At 35.5% G+C, this 17,681-nt stretch overlaps 1 protein-coding gene across 1 annotated transcript in view; it reads right to left on the bottom strand.

Moving 5' to 3' along the window:
- The window catches only part of LOC141440935 (dual 3',5'-cyclic-AMP and -GMP phosphodiesterase 11-like), a 174,281-nt gene that overhangs the window by 106,624 nt on the left and 49,976 nt on the right, over positions 1-17,681 (bottom strand). The window contains exon 3 of the mRNA XM_074105528.1: positions 2,081-2,222. Within this exon, the coding sequence (XP_073961629.1) occupies positions 2,081-2,222 (142 nt within the window). The remainder of the gene's footprint in view (positions 1-2,080; positions 2,223-17,681) is intronic.

Below are 17,681 nucleotides of genomic sequence, written 5' to 3'. Positions count from 1 at the left end.
CCCCGCTCGTACCAATGAGATTTTTGGAACTTAAGTATGTACAAAATATCATTTAATAGTTATGATAATGATAGCCTTTCGGTGAAGGAATACATCGTGAGGAAACCTGCATATATCTGCGAAGAAATTCAAGGAAGTATACGAACCCGCTCTGGGCCTGCGTGGGGACTAATTCACATTCCCTCTCACCCAAGAAAGAACCTGTGCCCAGCAGTGGGACGTATACAGGCTAATGATATTTTAGACGACCAGATGGCCTAGTGGTTAGAGAACCTGACTACTTCGATTCCCGCGTCGGGGCAGATATTTGTATCAAAAATACGAAAGTTTGTTCTCGGGTCTTGGGTGTTTAATATGTATTTAAGTATGTATCTATCTATATAATTATATTTATCCGTTGCTTAGTACCCATAACACAAGCTTTGCTAAGCTTACTTTGGGACTAGGTCAATTGGTGTGAATTGTCCCTTGATATTTATTTATTTATTTAATGATGATGATGATGTATAGGGGTTTGATAAAAACTAGGCGTGTTAAGTAAAATGTTCAAATTGAATTGACTTAAATGATTCGTTTTATCTTTTCCCTAGAACAGCTCAGGGATTTGATCAAATCGCTAAGGGAAACGAAGAAATCCATCGGCCATTGCTATAATTCTATCATTCCCCTAAAACGGCTCGCAGACTTGATCAAATCACTGAATTCCGCAAGGGAAATGATACAACGCGATCATCTCCTGGGACTTGATTGATCATATCCCTGAGGAATTTGATCAAATCCTACTAATATTATAAATGTGAAAAGCTTGTGAAGATGTTTGGATGTTTGGATGTTTGTTACTCAATCACGTCTAAACCGCTGAACCGATTTAGATGAAATTCGGTGTACAGATAGTTTGAGTCCCCGGGAAGGACATAGGATAGTTTTTATCAAGGAAAATTGCATAGTTCCTGCGGTATATCGATAAACGAATACTACGCGGATGGAGTCGCCGGCAACGGCTAGTAAGTAATACCTAATTATAAATTAGCAAAACCACTTTTTTCTTTAGCTATGAAAAAAAAACTTCTGACGTGAATGAATAAAAAAAAATTGCGAGTACGCGTGACCTGTCAATATAATTAATATCGACTGTTAAATATGTTATGGCTGATTATATTAATTTCTCGACATAATATAAGACCTTCCAACGTGCCTCGTGCAAGTTTGGCCAATATTTACATCGTTTAACCAACATTTAAGTATATCGTTTGACCAACATTTTCGTCATTTGGCCAACATTTACATCGTTTGGCCAACGTTTATCGTTTGGAATAATGTATCTGTGTTGCGTATCAGCGTATAATCATGGTACCTAGCATGAGCAAGAAAATTAGAAATCATGATACAAGCGAGACAGTAAATACACCAAAATGTAAAAAATAAAGAGCGCCACAGGTTTTTAAAAATAAATCCTAATATTTTTTAACTGAAAAATAAAATGGATGATCCTGATTTATTCCGCCTTGAAGAAGTGCGGTCAAGCTATGCAAATAGCCGCCGCACTTGCGTTGTTTTAAGATTATCCGTATATTACTTATTACTTTTAAACATGGACCTCCGCAAAGTAACGTCTGAATCCATACAGTATTTAAAATTGTTGTTGTTGGTGTTGATAAAGTAAAAAACCACCCGTGTGACACCTACAAAAGAGTAATTAATTTTTTTGAGTAATAATAACTTGATTAAATTTATACTCATGAAAAAATCATTCACAAACTCCTTAGTTCCTGTCCAACGAGCTGATTATTTATTTATTTTATTTTATTTTATTCGACTGGATGGCAAACGAGCAAGTGATTTATTAAGTCACATTGTGAAAATAAACCAAGCTGGTAATTTTATTTTACAATACATCATTCGTATTTCAAATTCATATTTTTTCCAGTTTGCAATGATATTTTAAACTTAATCCATTATTTTAAAAATTGACTCCCAACTGGCGCAAAACTTAAGTTGACGGATACATCCATAAAAATATTGCACAGGTTAACAATTTGAGCCCAATTTACGCATATGTTACAGTTAAAAGCATACAAACCTTAAGAAGTAATCGTGCACAAACTCCTGATTCTCGTCCAGCCAGGCCTCAGTGCGCGCACACTCAGCGTCGTAGCAGGTGGTCGCGGGCATGCCCGCGCCCGCGCCACCTGCCGGCTCTTCTATGCTGCGCAACTGTAGACCTGCAACAATGGAAAAGGGGTTTAATTGATAGAAACGAAGCAAATATCAAGAACAAGCAATCAGCATGTCCTAATGTTTAAAGTGTCCGACAGACGTAAGTAGGTACGAGCAAATTCACATATTGTATGGTAAAATATTATAACGTGTCATCTAAGACCCTGTCCGGCCAGATGGAGCGTTTTGCACGCGAGGGCACTCACGCGTAGACACTCGCTCGTTCCCGAGGTACTAGAGCTACATACGCCCCTTTCCAGATGCACGCGTTAATGGAAGTGCGCGAGAGCATCTGGACGGGGTGTATGTAGCTCTAGTACCTCGGGAACGCGCGAGTGCTCTCGCGCGCAAAACGCTCCGTTTGGACCGGGTCTAAGTTCGGTGAACGTCACTCGGGCGAAAAAACTACCCGAGCTATACGCAAACTCGCTCGTACGCCTTTCCAGCATTGTGCAGACTTAGTCTGCGAAAATGGAAAGGACAGAGAGGTCTAATAATAAAGACAGATATATACAAAGATCGAATAGGCACTGAAACTTTTTAGCTCTATTCAAGTAGCCCGTCTGTCTCGAAACAAACATAATTAGATAGCGAAACAAAGCCCAAAAGTTTTTATGTATTTTGGGGTACCCTCTTCACTATTGGCTAGAAACTTTTAAAACTTATAATGGGATGTTGTCACTTGCTTAGAATAACTGTAATATTTTCGGAAGCCAAAATAGACACAGCACCAATTAAAATTAAAGATAACTACTTAGGTAATATAGATCCGCCTGTGCCATAAGTAAAAAGAAAATATGCATGTCACGACAGTCACCACCGTGATAGCACTAGCGTCTCGTAACATTAACAAGGGAGTGCAAGTCGGGTTACCTCGTTGTGTGCCCAAGAGCTGCTGGGTCCGTCTGGGGGAAGAGTAGTGCATCTTGGGCAACGTTCAATGATTTTCTGGCCAATTATGGATATTCATTGACCGATAGTTAATAACCCGTCACGGGATGGACTATATAGCATTATATTACTGAACAATAACCGACATTTTTTATAACTTAACTATCTTTTACTTGACATTGGCAAATTGCCCCATAAAAATGAATCGTAAAATGTGTTGCTAAGCGCAAAACTCGGGAACCACTGGTCCGATTTCGCTAACTCTTTTTTGTGGCGTTCGTTACTGTCTGGAGAAGGTTTTTATGGAAGAAAATACAGAAAAAATGCAACGGGGGCGAAGCCGCGGGCAACAGCTAGTATAAAAAATATATTAAGTAGAGCCAAATTTAAATAATAATAACATTAATAAGAAAGTAATACATAGTGCTTTTTATGAAGGCGAACAAAAATCATTCTATATTTACCAGGAACTTCCTTTTCCCACCAATTACAACAGGAAAACAAATTTGCAGCCATATAATAATTTTGTACAACAAACAACAAATAATGAATTTCATAATGACAAACATCAAACGTTTTCACGCTGTCAGTGTCATTGCCATTTCAAGCCAGTCTCGCGCAACTAGGAACAAAAAACTTTTGTATGCACTTTGCATGGCAAACCATTGCCATAATACTAAACTAAAACGTCAGTACAGTTTATCTGTCAAGTCTTGTGATTGCGGCTTGCATACTTTCTTCGTTAATTTCTGTTAATTTCTTTAGATTTCTATTTTTTTAAGTTAGTCTTAATTGTTTTCTAAAGTAGTGACACGTGACGGACGTAAACATATTTTGTGAAATTGGCACCGAAAAAACGGTTTATAACATGTGAAATTTGTGGAAATCGAACTAGTCGAAGAAGGAAGGAAAAGGAAGGACGGATCATGACCAAAGAGTACCTATTAGTACAAAATAACATGATATAGGTATTTACATCGATAGCACTCGATAGTAACGATAGAGCACTATTTCCAAAAAAATTATAGAAATAAATTATTATGGCGTCCTACCGACATTTAAGATGATCAAAAACTGTTTACGGTTTGTGCTAGTGCTGCACTTTGACGGCAGAAAATTGCAGTAATACTTATTCCTTATGTATTTTTAAGTTGCTTCTCCTTTGTCAACTAGCAACAGACGGCAGCAATATATGTGCAGTCGAAATCAAAGATATCTTTACACTTTACTACCTTATCGCTCTCACTTCTTGCTTGAATTATTATATAAAACTGTCAGAAGCCGTACAGTGACAAGGTATCAAAGTGTAAAGATATTTTGACCTCGACTGTACACGTATTACTAACTAAGATTATTACAAAATGAAACGAAAACGTCCTTATTTCTCCATGCAAATTTACATTATTTCTATCAAATGGAAGCTATTAAAATCAATACACATGTAGATAAGTATTTCCCGTTGAGAAAGGAAATTGGGTCGTTCTCATTTTTCATGACAATCGGAGTGATTAATTTTTAGATTTAAAAATAATAATTGTTTATTCTCTCAAATAAAATGTATTTTAAATTGTTACGCATTTATCACAAAGTTCAGAAACATATAATACATTGAAGTATTACTTTTATGTATTTTTTTATTTCAAGTTTTATCATAGTGGTTACCAAAAAGAAACACCTCAGTCACAAACATGTTTTGATTTATTAATCGTCGTGCAAAATCAAATCACAATTCTTTTTATTGCTTAACTAACTAGAATTTTTTCTTTTATTTATATCTAGCTCCACAGAACACAATTATTTTCATCAACGTTTAAAAAAATGTTATTTAATACCACTCCGTCACATTTTTGCTCATTAAGACGGCTAACTTTTAAATATTGTACAAGCTATGAAATAAATTAAGCTGTAAATCTAGAAAAGACCTATATATGTTCAGTATGAAATAGAAGATTACGTTATATTAGTGAATATTTGTAACAAAATGTATAAAATGCTCCTTTGACTTGGCATTACAAGGGGGACAAATTTGTGACGGAGTGGCTTATTAAGTGACAGAGGGGTATGAATACAAAACAACTAATCAACTAATCAACATACAAAATGTGAACTTTAAATATTTTTATAGTTTTTTTAAAACGATAACAAAATATAGCTTACTTCCCTTAAAATGCTACTTTAAGTCTTATTTATTTAAAGATCAATTCTTTGGTAATCTACTTTTCAAATACTTCTTTTGGTTGATCAAATTCGTAATAAACGCGCCTTCCTTTTTTGACCTCCTTAGGAGTTGGAACTATTTTTAACAAATTTTCAAACATCACATCTGATACATCTGACTCTACTAATTTGAACAATTGTCCAGTGTCAGCTTTTTGTTTTTCTCTTCTTTTCTTATTTCTAACTTGCCATTTTCTTTTCATTTCTTTGTGTTCTTTTTCCGTCATATCATATCTTTAACTAGCTTTTTACGAGCGTGATATCTTTGTAAATCTTTACGTCTGACTTCTTCAACTTTTTCAGGGTCATTTTTCCTTTTCTCGCGACAACGTTGCTGCCTTTCCGCCGCAGATAACGCCATTTTTCATTTCACCTAATCTCCTGATGGTAATACCTTAAATGAATAAAATAATTCACGGTGTAATGTCGAACGCACAAAAATAAATAATTTAGTGTTGTTACAATGAGCGAATGCTCTAAATTCCATACAAAAATGGCCACTCCGTCACGAGCTATACCACTTCGTCACACTTTTCGTGACAAAGGTGCTTTGTGACAGAGGTGTGAAAAATCAGCGTTTGATGTTCTCAGCATTAAACTAATCATACAATCTACGTGAAACTGCCCGCATACGACATATTACTGAATATTAATATAATAATATTAGAAAACAGAAACTATAATAACATTTCAAAGAAGTAACTTACGTGACAGAGCGGCTGCCGAATAAACACACGCACCTCCTTCCACTGCGTTCGGGCAACTTACTTGGTTCGCTAGGGCGCGGGGACACGCGGCATGAGGCCAAGGAGGAGAGGGAACGTACCCGTGCCCAGCGTGCAAGGTCAAAATAACTAACGCATATTATTTGTTTCGTAAGTCGTGTGACAAAATGGTAGCAGTAAAATCATATACTGCGGGGGACAGCTAGTAAAATATTTTTTATTTAAAATTATAGATATCTATGTCTATTTACTCATTATTGATTTAATGGCAACATTTCAAAAGTTTATTAAATGCTTTTGTATTAAAAGGTTCTTTGTATTTTTTTTGCGTGAAAGCTTAAGGCGACAACAGATTGCGCAGAGGGACACGATTAATCTGTATGCAAAACACCTTCGTCACACTTTTTGAATACTATGTCACAACGATTTAGTAAAAAAACAATAGTTTTAATATCCTAATTTTAATGTTATTATGATAAATGTATAGTAAAAAGTATTTTGAAAAAAAATTTAAATAAGTATTGAATATTTTGAAAATAACGATTTTTTTGAGGAGACAATTATTGTCCATGAAAAATGGAGGCGACCAATCAATACACATGTATTGATAAGTAAATTTCAGTAAAAGGTTCTTATCATTTGATGACTAGCTTTTGCCAGCAACCAAACCCAAACATAGCCAATACCCAATAGTTTGTACTTACCTGAAAAATGACATACAAATAACAGCGGATCAACTCATTGTAATTTTTTTTACTGGTTCCACAAAATGTTCTTTTTTCTTACTGTAAATATGCGAAAATTTGATAAACTAATTTGCACACGAATTTGCGGGCTATTGTTTCTAAAAACACTGAAAAAAGCATAAAACTGACAATCTGCAACTAAAAAACCGTAACGTGAGTAATAAACAACGCACGCAACAGTAGATTTAAAATTCGGCAGTCATATTCTTCAAAAGTCATGAAGGTGCACTAAGAAGAGATTTTTCGAAATATTCAGATTAGGGAGCCAAGCGGGCAAAGCCTCGGCCCTTGTAAAGTTCAGGAAATATGAATCTGTAACTTAATTGCTATTCGCTTCGAAACTCGAATCGCTTATCTTTGATGTTGACAAAAACCCTTAACATCTTAGAAGATTACAGATAGGCAATTCCTATTTTCTGGACTATGTATACATACGTATTTATTTAAAAATGTTTGCTCAATAATGTAGTTTACACATAATAGTTTTACGTAAAACGGCTTCCAAGTTATGACGGACGCGTTATGGGCAGAGGGTCCGACAGCTGAATTTTCTGAAGCACGGGACCCTTGTCACGTGGACATGTTTGCTGTTATGCTCTAGTTTGTACTTCACCGGTTCTATTATTAAAGCCTAAGCGGGAATAAAACTTTGCAATTGAAAGAAGTTTATGAATTGAGACATGTCCTGTATTGAATTACTCAGGCGCGCGTAAAGCCTGGTACATAATCAACATAATCATCGTCATCATCATTCGGAAGATGTCCACTGCTGAACAAAGGCGTTTCCCTTAGAACTCCATTGTGAATTGGGAACGAGCATTCAACAATTTTTCAGAAAAACGAGGACTGAAGTTTAAACCGTTGCGAACACATAGTGCGATGGTATCAGTTGCTTAACGCTGTTGTAACTTGATTCCCACCGGCTTGCCAAAAGTTTTTGTGATGACAAGTATGGCAAAAAATGCATACACTAACTGCTAGTTGTTACATCCTAAAAAAATACCTAACTTACGCAGCTGCAATCTCCGTGTACAAGTCTGACTCGCATTTGGCCCTTTTAGGGTTCCATACCTCAAAAGGAAGAAACGGAACCCTCATTTATCTCCTCAATTACCGTGATCACTTAACTTACATCATATGTATCTTTTAAACAAATTTGACCACTAGAAGTGGATCAAAATTAACTTGTAAGATTTGTATGCCTTTTTTTTTAAACTTCGTTTGTGGCCACAAGGTTGTGCTTTTACGTTACATAACTTAATCTAAATTTGTCCCGAAACTGAAATAGAAGCTTACGTATATTTCAAACTATTGTTAGCATGTTTTAGAATCGTCACGTAAACTAGTAGGTAACGTTATACAACAATTACTTTAAGTAATACAATAGTGAATGCTATGGCGACGTTATGAGATCACGTTCTACGTCAATTTATGTTATATGACCACTGTTTGCACAGTTTATTACCTACTAAATAAACTGTTGTACTATTTTATTTTATCAACCGATCATTAAAATAATATATCCTTTTAACCCATTAACTGCCGGAATTTCTTAGCGCTACTTCAATCAGTGCCTGAAACGTATACAAGCGTTCACTCGATTTTCACCCAGTATCTTAAACGCACACCGTGTTTGTCTTAATTTCCGATAACTTCAACAAACGGCTCAGTTCATTGAAAGAAACTATCTTGTATTCATTCTTCACAGACAGAGTCGCGGGCAACTGATAGTTAAAAATTACATACGCCTGAATTCATTCTCTTGATTCACTTTAGCTACCATTTTGCACACATACTCCTGTATTTAAGGTACCTACAGTACAATGTGTAGAATAAACAATGGCATTACCGTTTATTAGTTTCCACGAAACGCATTCATTGGACAAAAATGTTTAAACATTGCGCATTGTATTGTCGTAATTAATGGAACCCACTCAACAAAGAACGCGCATTAATGTTCTGTATATGATAGTGCATTAGGTACCTACCTACTGTGTTATTGAACTAATTCGCAATGGAACCCTTTTTTAGGATTCCGGAGCCAAAATGGCAAAAACGTAACCCTTATAGTTTCGCCATGTCTGTCTGTCTGTCCGTCTGTCTGTCTGTCCGTCCGTCCGCGGCTTTGCTCAGGGACTATCAATGCTAGAAAGCTGGAATTTTGCACGGATATATATGTAAACTATGCGCACAAAATGCTACAATAAAAAACTAAAAAAACATTTTTTTATGGTACCTCCCATAGACGTAAAGTGGGGGTGATTTTTTTTTTCTCATCCAAGTTTATAGTGTGGGATATTTTTAAATAGGTCTTTTAAACCCAGTAGGGGTTTGCTAAGACGATTTTTCGATTAAGCGATTTGTTTGCGAAATATTCAACTTTATAGTGCAAATTTTCATTAACATAGAAAGTCCCCCCCCCCTTCTAAAATCTTTGAAAAAATTCAGGATGGTAGTATGTATCTCAAACTTTCAAGGAAAACTATAACGGTTAAGTTTGCTTGAGAATTATTAGTAGTTTAAGAGTAAATAGCAGCCTAAGGTATAAAATATACCTAAACTATGGAAGATTCCGTATAAAATACGAAATTCTTAGAAAAATATTACTTAATTTTTTCGTAATGGCTACGGAACCCTATTTTGAGCGTGTCCGACACGCTCTTGGCCGGTTTTTAATTAAGTATCATTGGGACACGTTAATAATCTGCCAATGAAATCGATAAGTCATTTGTTTCGAAAGCGTTCCATAGTTGGTCATGAACGGCCTTGCGCTTGCGCTGTACGCATACCTATCACCAGTTTCATTGTTTTCATCCAACCTTTTTATACGTAATAGGCGACAATGCTAAAAATATGTATGTGTAACTGTTTATTGTACAGTCACGTGAATTAATATGTAAACAATTCCACATAGGCAAAAGTATAAATTTACGCATTTTTTTTAAATATGTAAACACGCATAACGTTCAAAATGATGTACCCACAAAACCCATCACAGTAATGTACACGGATATTTTTGGTAAACAATCTCAAGCACAATTTTGTATACGGTATTCGCTCCTATTTTTAAATATACTTACGTGAAAAATTCCAAATAATATCTACACCGCAGCGTCATTAATATGTAAACAAATATGAAATACAAGTTAGTAGGTACGTTATTTCAGACTTTATTTAATTTTTTTAGCATTACAAAGAAGGTAAGCGATCTTGACGTGTCTTTTATTGAAAAACACTTTTGAAAAATAAGCCAAAGCAAATATGTAACAAATAACAAGGACATTATTGATCATTATATTCTTTTGGTATCATAAGTAATAGTTATTGTTTTTTTTAAACGTTTTTGAATAAAAAGACTCGTCAAGATTGTTTACCCTTTTTCTAATTCTAAAAAACAACAAAGTATAAAGAGGTTCCTAGTCAGCTAACGTTTTATTTATATCGTTAAAACTTAGCTATAACCCAATTTTACACCACACAAACTTATCTACGCTTCATGAAACTTCGTTATTTTAATATTTGAAATTTATATCAAATTGTTTTGCAATAATTTAAGTAAATATTTTTTTAGCATATTGAAAGAATCTGGCCGTAAGACCATTTAAATTTTAAACTTAAAACAGTTCTTAGCATTATCTATGGTAGACGACTCGAAAAAAATTACAATCAGGGGAGTTACTACGAAATTCGAAAATCGAAGTTCGTATCGTATCGCTGACGCTAACACTAATTTTAATACGAGAGTGAGAGGGACGGTACGATACGAACTTTGATTTGAGATTTTGTAGTAAAAGTAGCTGCCACCTTTCCTTGCAAATTAGAGCAACGTCAAGACCACGTGTATACATTGTTGTGAAAAATTAAGCAAACGTAATTGTTTATATTTGTGTCATTACACTGCGTTGTAGATATTATTTAGAAATTGTCACGTATATTTAAAAAAAAAGGGGACCAACTACCGTACACAATATTGTGAATGAGGTTGTTTACTTAATTTTACTAAAAAATATCGTTTTCATTATTTTGGTGGGATTTGTGGGTAAGTTGTGAATGTTATGCATGTGTACAGTCAAGGGCAAAGATATCGACACGGCCAAAGTTGCAAAAATATGTATACACGGCCTTAATGTTAAGTGCATAAAGTCGTGTAGGTAAGTACACATATTTTTGTAACTTTGGCCGTGTCGATATCTTTGCCCTTGACTCTACTTAGTTAAAAAATCTTGTGTAAATATATACTTTTGCAAATGGGGAAGCGTTTACATATTAATGCACGTGACTGTACCTACATAAAACTGATATAATTAACAGGTAAAATAATCGAATACGTAGTTAAAATTGTAGGTGATGGGACAGGAAACTTTTGAAGCGACTTATACCTAAATTAGCAGGGTAACCATTAATATATTATCAGCTATTATCAGCCAGCCTTCATTTGAAAGTACTCGTTGCGTATTAAATTTATTATTTTACATATAGTTTTATCGTGAAGAATAACAAGTATACACGCACGCACGCACGCACGCACGCACGCACGCACGCACGCACACACACACACACACACACACACACACACACACACACACACACACACACACACACACACACACACACACACACACACACACACACACACACACACACACACACACACACACGCGCGCACGCATAAATAAACTCATAGACTTTCACATATTTGAACATTGTCAACCCCGTGTGGTGTCGGGTTAGAATTACACCTCTCCATTTCTTCCGTGGATGTCGTAAGAGGCGACTGAGGATATAGGTTAAGGTATACCGTAGGCGACAGGCTAGCAACCTGTCACTATTGTACCGTTTTTGACAAACTTAAAACCTAAAATTGCTAAAAGTGGCTCCGAAGCGGTAACGTTTCGTGTGCTCTGCCTACCCCATTTGGGAATACAGGCGTGATGCTTGTGTGTGTGTGTGTGTGAACATTGTCAAAAGCTTCATGTGCTTGTTCAATATTTTATTGTATTGTAAAACTCTTTATTGTAGGTACATAAAAACGCATGAAAATAACAGAACACAGGATAATAAGATGTACAAAGGTGAACTTATCCCTTAAAGGGATCTCTTCCAGTTAACCTCTGAACGACTGACAGTATATAGATACAAGAATAGATTATAGATAAAAGAACCGAAATTTAAATTAACTCAAACTAATACTAGGAACTTTTATAATGCGCTAGTACCTACTATTGAAACAGGAATATTTTTAAGAATTTTATAGCAAAGTACTTTATAACATAAAGTAATCTATCATGCTGTAATGGTTGTATTAAATACCATTCGAGTATTTATTAGATACTGTACAAAAAATGATATATTGAAGGAACCTGCAATGGTAGGTACATTATAAAGCTTATTATTTACTATTCTTCGAACCCTAAAACTCAAGATGGCGGCTTTAGTTTGATATATGTAACAGCCCTCGTCTAGACTAAAACCATTATCAGTTCTTTTCTACTTAGAACACGAATTTGTTGATTAAACCTTTGAATAGTGACTGTTACCAAGGTCGTGGCTTATTTGCTCTTCTGCTCAGCATTATGTTTAGAGAACAATTCATGAACAACATACCTCAATGAAGCCGACTTCGATGTATGACGCTCGCTAAAGTCCGTGAAGCCGCAATAGTCGCAAAAATTTTGTTCGCCATCCAAAATACTTGCACAGAACTATAAAGTGATTTTCACTTCTCATGCTCGTAAAGTTCGTATTTATGCTGGACATAAAATGACATTTTATGCTCTAGTGTATAAAGTAAAAATCTTCGTCTAAGACCAAGGCAATCAGGTGTAAACAGCCACACACAAAGAAGTTTCTACATATTTTTTTTTATAATTTTTAATTTATATAAAACTAAAAATCAATCAAATCAATCAAAATTGACCAATAAAATTAAAAAAATATATAATGATGCATGAACAATAAAAGGTACATAGTAAGTGAACAATTGTTTCCACTGTTGATCACTGTCGGTCGCCATCGAAGTGAAAAGCAGTGTAAAACTCGAGCATTAAACCCATTTTCCCCTCGACGTGTGTATCCACCCTCGCCGTACTGGCTGGGGTGGCTATATAAACGTCTCGGGTAAATGGTACAATATACTATTTTCTTTGTTGGTTTTCTAAATTTTATTTTATTTTAGCAGAACGAATTAAAGAGTGAGAATACACTTATTTATTAGATACGCATATTTGAAAATAACGGTTCTGGACGCTGCTCTTTGTGAACGTGTTACATTATTATTCGGTGAAAATATTACCTTGCTTCCGGTGTAATTAAGAAAGGTAGGTTACACGCATTAGCTTAATAGAAATTCAGAAAAAGGCAACAAGAAAATTGTGAAATTATGTTAAGCCTAAGAGGGAATAAACGACAATGATTCTCTTTTAATACTGAGATGAAAAAAATCTTTTAAGCTCTCACAAAAATTTATTGTAGCGTAAACGGACACTAAAAGCGCCCGTAAGAAGGTTATGGTACCTTTGTACTAATGCTAGTCATAAAGCTACTGCGTGGCTGTACTTCACCCCGTATTGTGGAGATTACAATGTAAAATTATTGTAGCGTATACGGAGTGTTCTTTAAAATAACACTGCAAAACTAAATCAAGTTAGTGAATGAAATCTGAAATAGATACGTTATTTTTATCGCAGAACTTCCTGCCCGAGAACATTTCCAACAAATCCTTCCTTATTCCTTGCCCACATTATAAAAAAAAACCTCTAATACCTACCTAATCATGATTTTGGTCCAGCCAATCAGTCAGAACAATACTTTTGATATGTTTTCTTTTATTCCGTTTTATGAAAGTCAGTGGTTTCGGAACTTATAATTCGATGAGTTTGTCCACAAAACGAATTTTGGGAATCATTTAAATTATAGGAAAAAAGGTCTTACAGACACGCCTCGTTCTTCAGTCAAGTGGAATGTAGAAGCTCGCGTTCCTGCAATAAACGTATTAGAAAAACGGAGGCGCACCTACGACTGACAGTGTGAAGATCAATAGGTTATTGAATCACAGTTATTTTTAAAAAACTTTTTTTATGGATGGATAGCCAAGAAGTCACGTCCATAGTTTTAATTTTAATTCTTATACCTACATAAGGTTTCACAAAATGAATGTGAAAAATGTTATCTGAAAATATTTCACCAAAAATTTTCCAGATGACGTCAAGTCTTTGACGTGTTACTCTTTGAAGATCGTTTAAATGTAGCTGCTGACACATTAGTCGATTTCAATTAAAAAAATATTATTCTTCTGTTGAGCTTACCAAACCACTTTTGAAATAGGTGCAAGATTTATTTTGTGTTCCTTGTATTGCAGATTCGAGAACATTCTGAAGATAACGAACGTCACAACACGACGCGTCTATATCTATTTTGGCAATATTAACAAAAACAAAGCACGCGTAGGATGCAAAAGAAATAGCGATAGACCATTCCTTGTTTCCCAACTTAGTTTTTACAAGTCCAAAAAGAAGCCTCATGCGGAACACGCTTTTGCCTGGTTCAAAGAATAATACGCAATAAAACGAAATTGCTATAAGTAAGGTGGAGTAATATAAATTTTATGCTTAAGTATAATGTTATAATTGGGCAGGTGAACGATTAAGCACCAGCTTTCCCCTCAGGATTATTGCGGGAAATGATTATCGTTCACAGTGTGACGAGGGCATAATAAAACTCAATCGCTCACTCGTTCAATCAGCCAGACGTCGTATCTAAGCATTGTAAGCATAAATATACATATAATGTTTATGGGTAGTATATTGGGCTGGATAATTTATAGAAAAATACATTTCGGCTATAGGATTGCTTATTTGATCGTCTGTTTTATTGATGTTTTGCATGATAAGCCGGAGCTTTATGTTATTAGTGTTGTGCATAACATATAGTCGCATAGTCGTTGGCGATTGCTATTAGCAATAATAGACACAAGAGAGCGCACACCACATCGTAAAAATATACCAGCCTTAGTCCTCTTTGTAAGGTAACCTGTTTGGGTATATTTTAAACAAATATACCGAGCGGCAAAAAATCTGGCCCACAAATGTATGCAGTAATAGGTAAGTTTGTATATAGCGTGGGCCAAATTGTATGCCGCTGAGTATGGGTATATATTGTACGTGTTTTTTTTGTAAAGTATTGCAATTCATACATTTATCCTTGTTCCAAACAAATAATAGTAGATTGTTGCACCAAGCAGAAAGTTACTTATTATTGCACCGAGTGCCGATTTGGAGCCCAAGCGTCAGCGAGGGCTTTAAAAAGTACGAGGGCAATATAAATTACTTAATGCGAGGTGCATAATCTGCTTTTCTTTCAACCTCACGCTAAAACTCACGCTAAACAATTAATAGGAAAGAAATGTCACTAGCACTCGATGATTCCATTTTTGTAAGTTTTTTGTAAGTTTTCGCACTCTCAAAAAATGTCCACGGAAAATTCGCAAGTTTCCCGCCAATTTGTTTTTTTTTATTTCTTTTTTTTTGGCAGAGTTAGTAGCAGATAATTATATCTATGATTTTTACCCGCGATCTGTCAAATTTCGGATGGGCGCCAGGCCAACACAGTTTTTTTTTAATACGGTTGCTTACTAATTTTGATAGGATTGGTAGCAACAATTTTTTGTACGCAATCTATCAAATTTCATAAGACCGCCAGGTTGACCAACCCAACACTAGATTTTTTTGCACTATGCAGGCTAATTTAATAGCAAAAATACATGTGTCTGGTGGTGCAATTAAAAAAAAAACTAAAACAATAAAGGATTTTCATACATTTTTTCTGCTCTAGAACGGAAAAGTACCGCTTTGTGCTGGGTATTTAGTGCGGTTATGATGAAATTAAAGCATAGTTGGAAGAAAAAGTACGAAAGTAATAGTGAATAAAACAAACAGGAACATCGGATGACGTAAATGCTCTCATTCAAGTTGACAATCAAAGACGACGAATGAATCCTTCATTGAGACCAACTACAGCGTAACGTAAAATTATGTAAGCGGCACATGACGCTGAAACATCGTCGTTATTTCGTCAAATAAAGCTCGATATTATATCATGATATTTTCCAAAATAATTTTACAAAACTTGCAACGACGTCATGAAAAAAAAAAGTTAATTTGTATGTAGCACACATACAGAAAATGATTCGTTAAGCCGGAAAGTCACAAGTGAAGTACGCGTCGGGAAGTCATAAGGCCTTTCGGCTTTGCGAAATACACCTCACATTCAGATCGCGTGCCGTTAATTAAACTCAAGCCGATGAACGTTTGCTTTCGCCTAATTGAAAATGACACGAGGCACGTGCAAATGTGTCGTTACTAATAATTGGAATACAAAATACGTAGGTAGGTTCCATTTGAAAATGAGAGGAATGTTAGTAACGTCTAAAGGCAGCTTAAATAACTGTAATGAACAATACGAGTCAAGAACACGAGTGTAATTATTTCGCGAGTGAGTTTTGTTGCAAAGAGCTTAATTATTATTCATGGACTGGGAAATGTTTAGACGTAAGTAGGTAGAAGCCTTTCCAGTAAAATAACTGCTCAAAAACATCGGTGTTTCTCTTTTAGGTATACCAGATGTGTTGTGAAAACTGAAAATTTCCATATTAATAACGAACGTATAAAATTATCTGCAGCTGATCAATATGCATACAGTAGGTATGTTAATAGGTAATCAATATTTATTTAATTTTACTACACACAATGCCTGGTTACAGACTACAGAATGTTATTCATAAAGTCAGTCAGTAGTAAAATAACAAAGGAATATTTATGATGACCTCAAAATCCTAAAGATAACACTGTGGGACTTCCCAATCTGAAGGTTTGTAAAATAATAGGGAAAAATCTACTGTTAATTTTGATTAAATTTGGAACACTTCCAATCTTCACAGTATAAAACCACATCGGTCATACTAAAACAGCCATAACTGTGAAAAGACACAGTAATTGAATGAAGAATGTTTCTGAAACCGTCAAACAAGTAGATTTGAAAGATGATAGTATGCGGTGCTAAATGTACTAAATAATGTTTTCCTTTCATGCATCAATGCTTATTCATAGTGCCCTTATGCATAGTCAAGCTAGCTTGGTCTACAATAATGCATCAATTTAAGGCTGGTCCACTGCACGCTTATCCTTCTTGCACGTGCCACTCACGTATACTGTTTCCGATTAGATCTACCTATATAGCTACAAACAACAAGCATTCCTTCTTGACAGTGTTTATACAGACGCGGCATACAATAATAAACCCTAATGCGTGCTAATCTACATAAGGTGTCAACATAATCTGTGCAGTCTTTCCCAAAACGAAACTCGGGGCCCCTGCTAAGGCCGCCCACCTCACGGAGCTCCGAAAGGCTAACGTATTAGCTGAAAACGCACTTTTTTTTTTGTTGTCAAAGTCACTATTTTTTATTTAAGTCCCGATGGAGCCCCAAATTAGTTGGTGCCCAAGAACACCAGCATGTTTTGAAGGTTCTGAATATAACACAACAAAGACCACAATTCGAGCTTAATATGAATTCTACTGGCGTTACCATTCGCCTTCATCCGAGTCATTTAGCCGACGAACCTTAGCACGAATCAATTAGCCTACGGAATTGGATGTGGTGTATAGACGTCGCCATTAATCAAGCCAGATGAGGCGACCTTGAAAGGCTCATGTTAATGCCACGCACCGCAAGAAATTGACTAATTAGTTAGTTCACTGCAATAAGAATCAACCAGTTCCCACTATTTACTTTACGAAGGAATCATAAAAGTGTCTCCTTTTTATGAGACAAAGAACGAACAGTGTATCAGCTAATTATAAGAAAGTGATTTCTGTGTTACTCCATTTT

This window comes from Choristoneura fumiferana, chromosome 23 (genome assembly GCF_025370935.1).
Source record: "Choristoneura fumiferana chromosome 23, NRCan_CFum_1, whole genome shotgun sequence".
In the NCBI taxonomy this organism is placed as follows: domain Eukaryota; kingdom Metazoa; phylum Arthropoda; class Insecta; order Lepidoptera; family Tortricidae; genus Choristoneura; species Choristoneura fumiferana.
The sequence above is the reverse complement of the archived record's forward strand: the minus strand, read 5'-3'. Positions and strand labels throughout refer to the sequence as shown.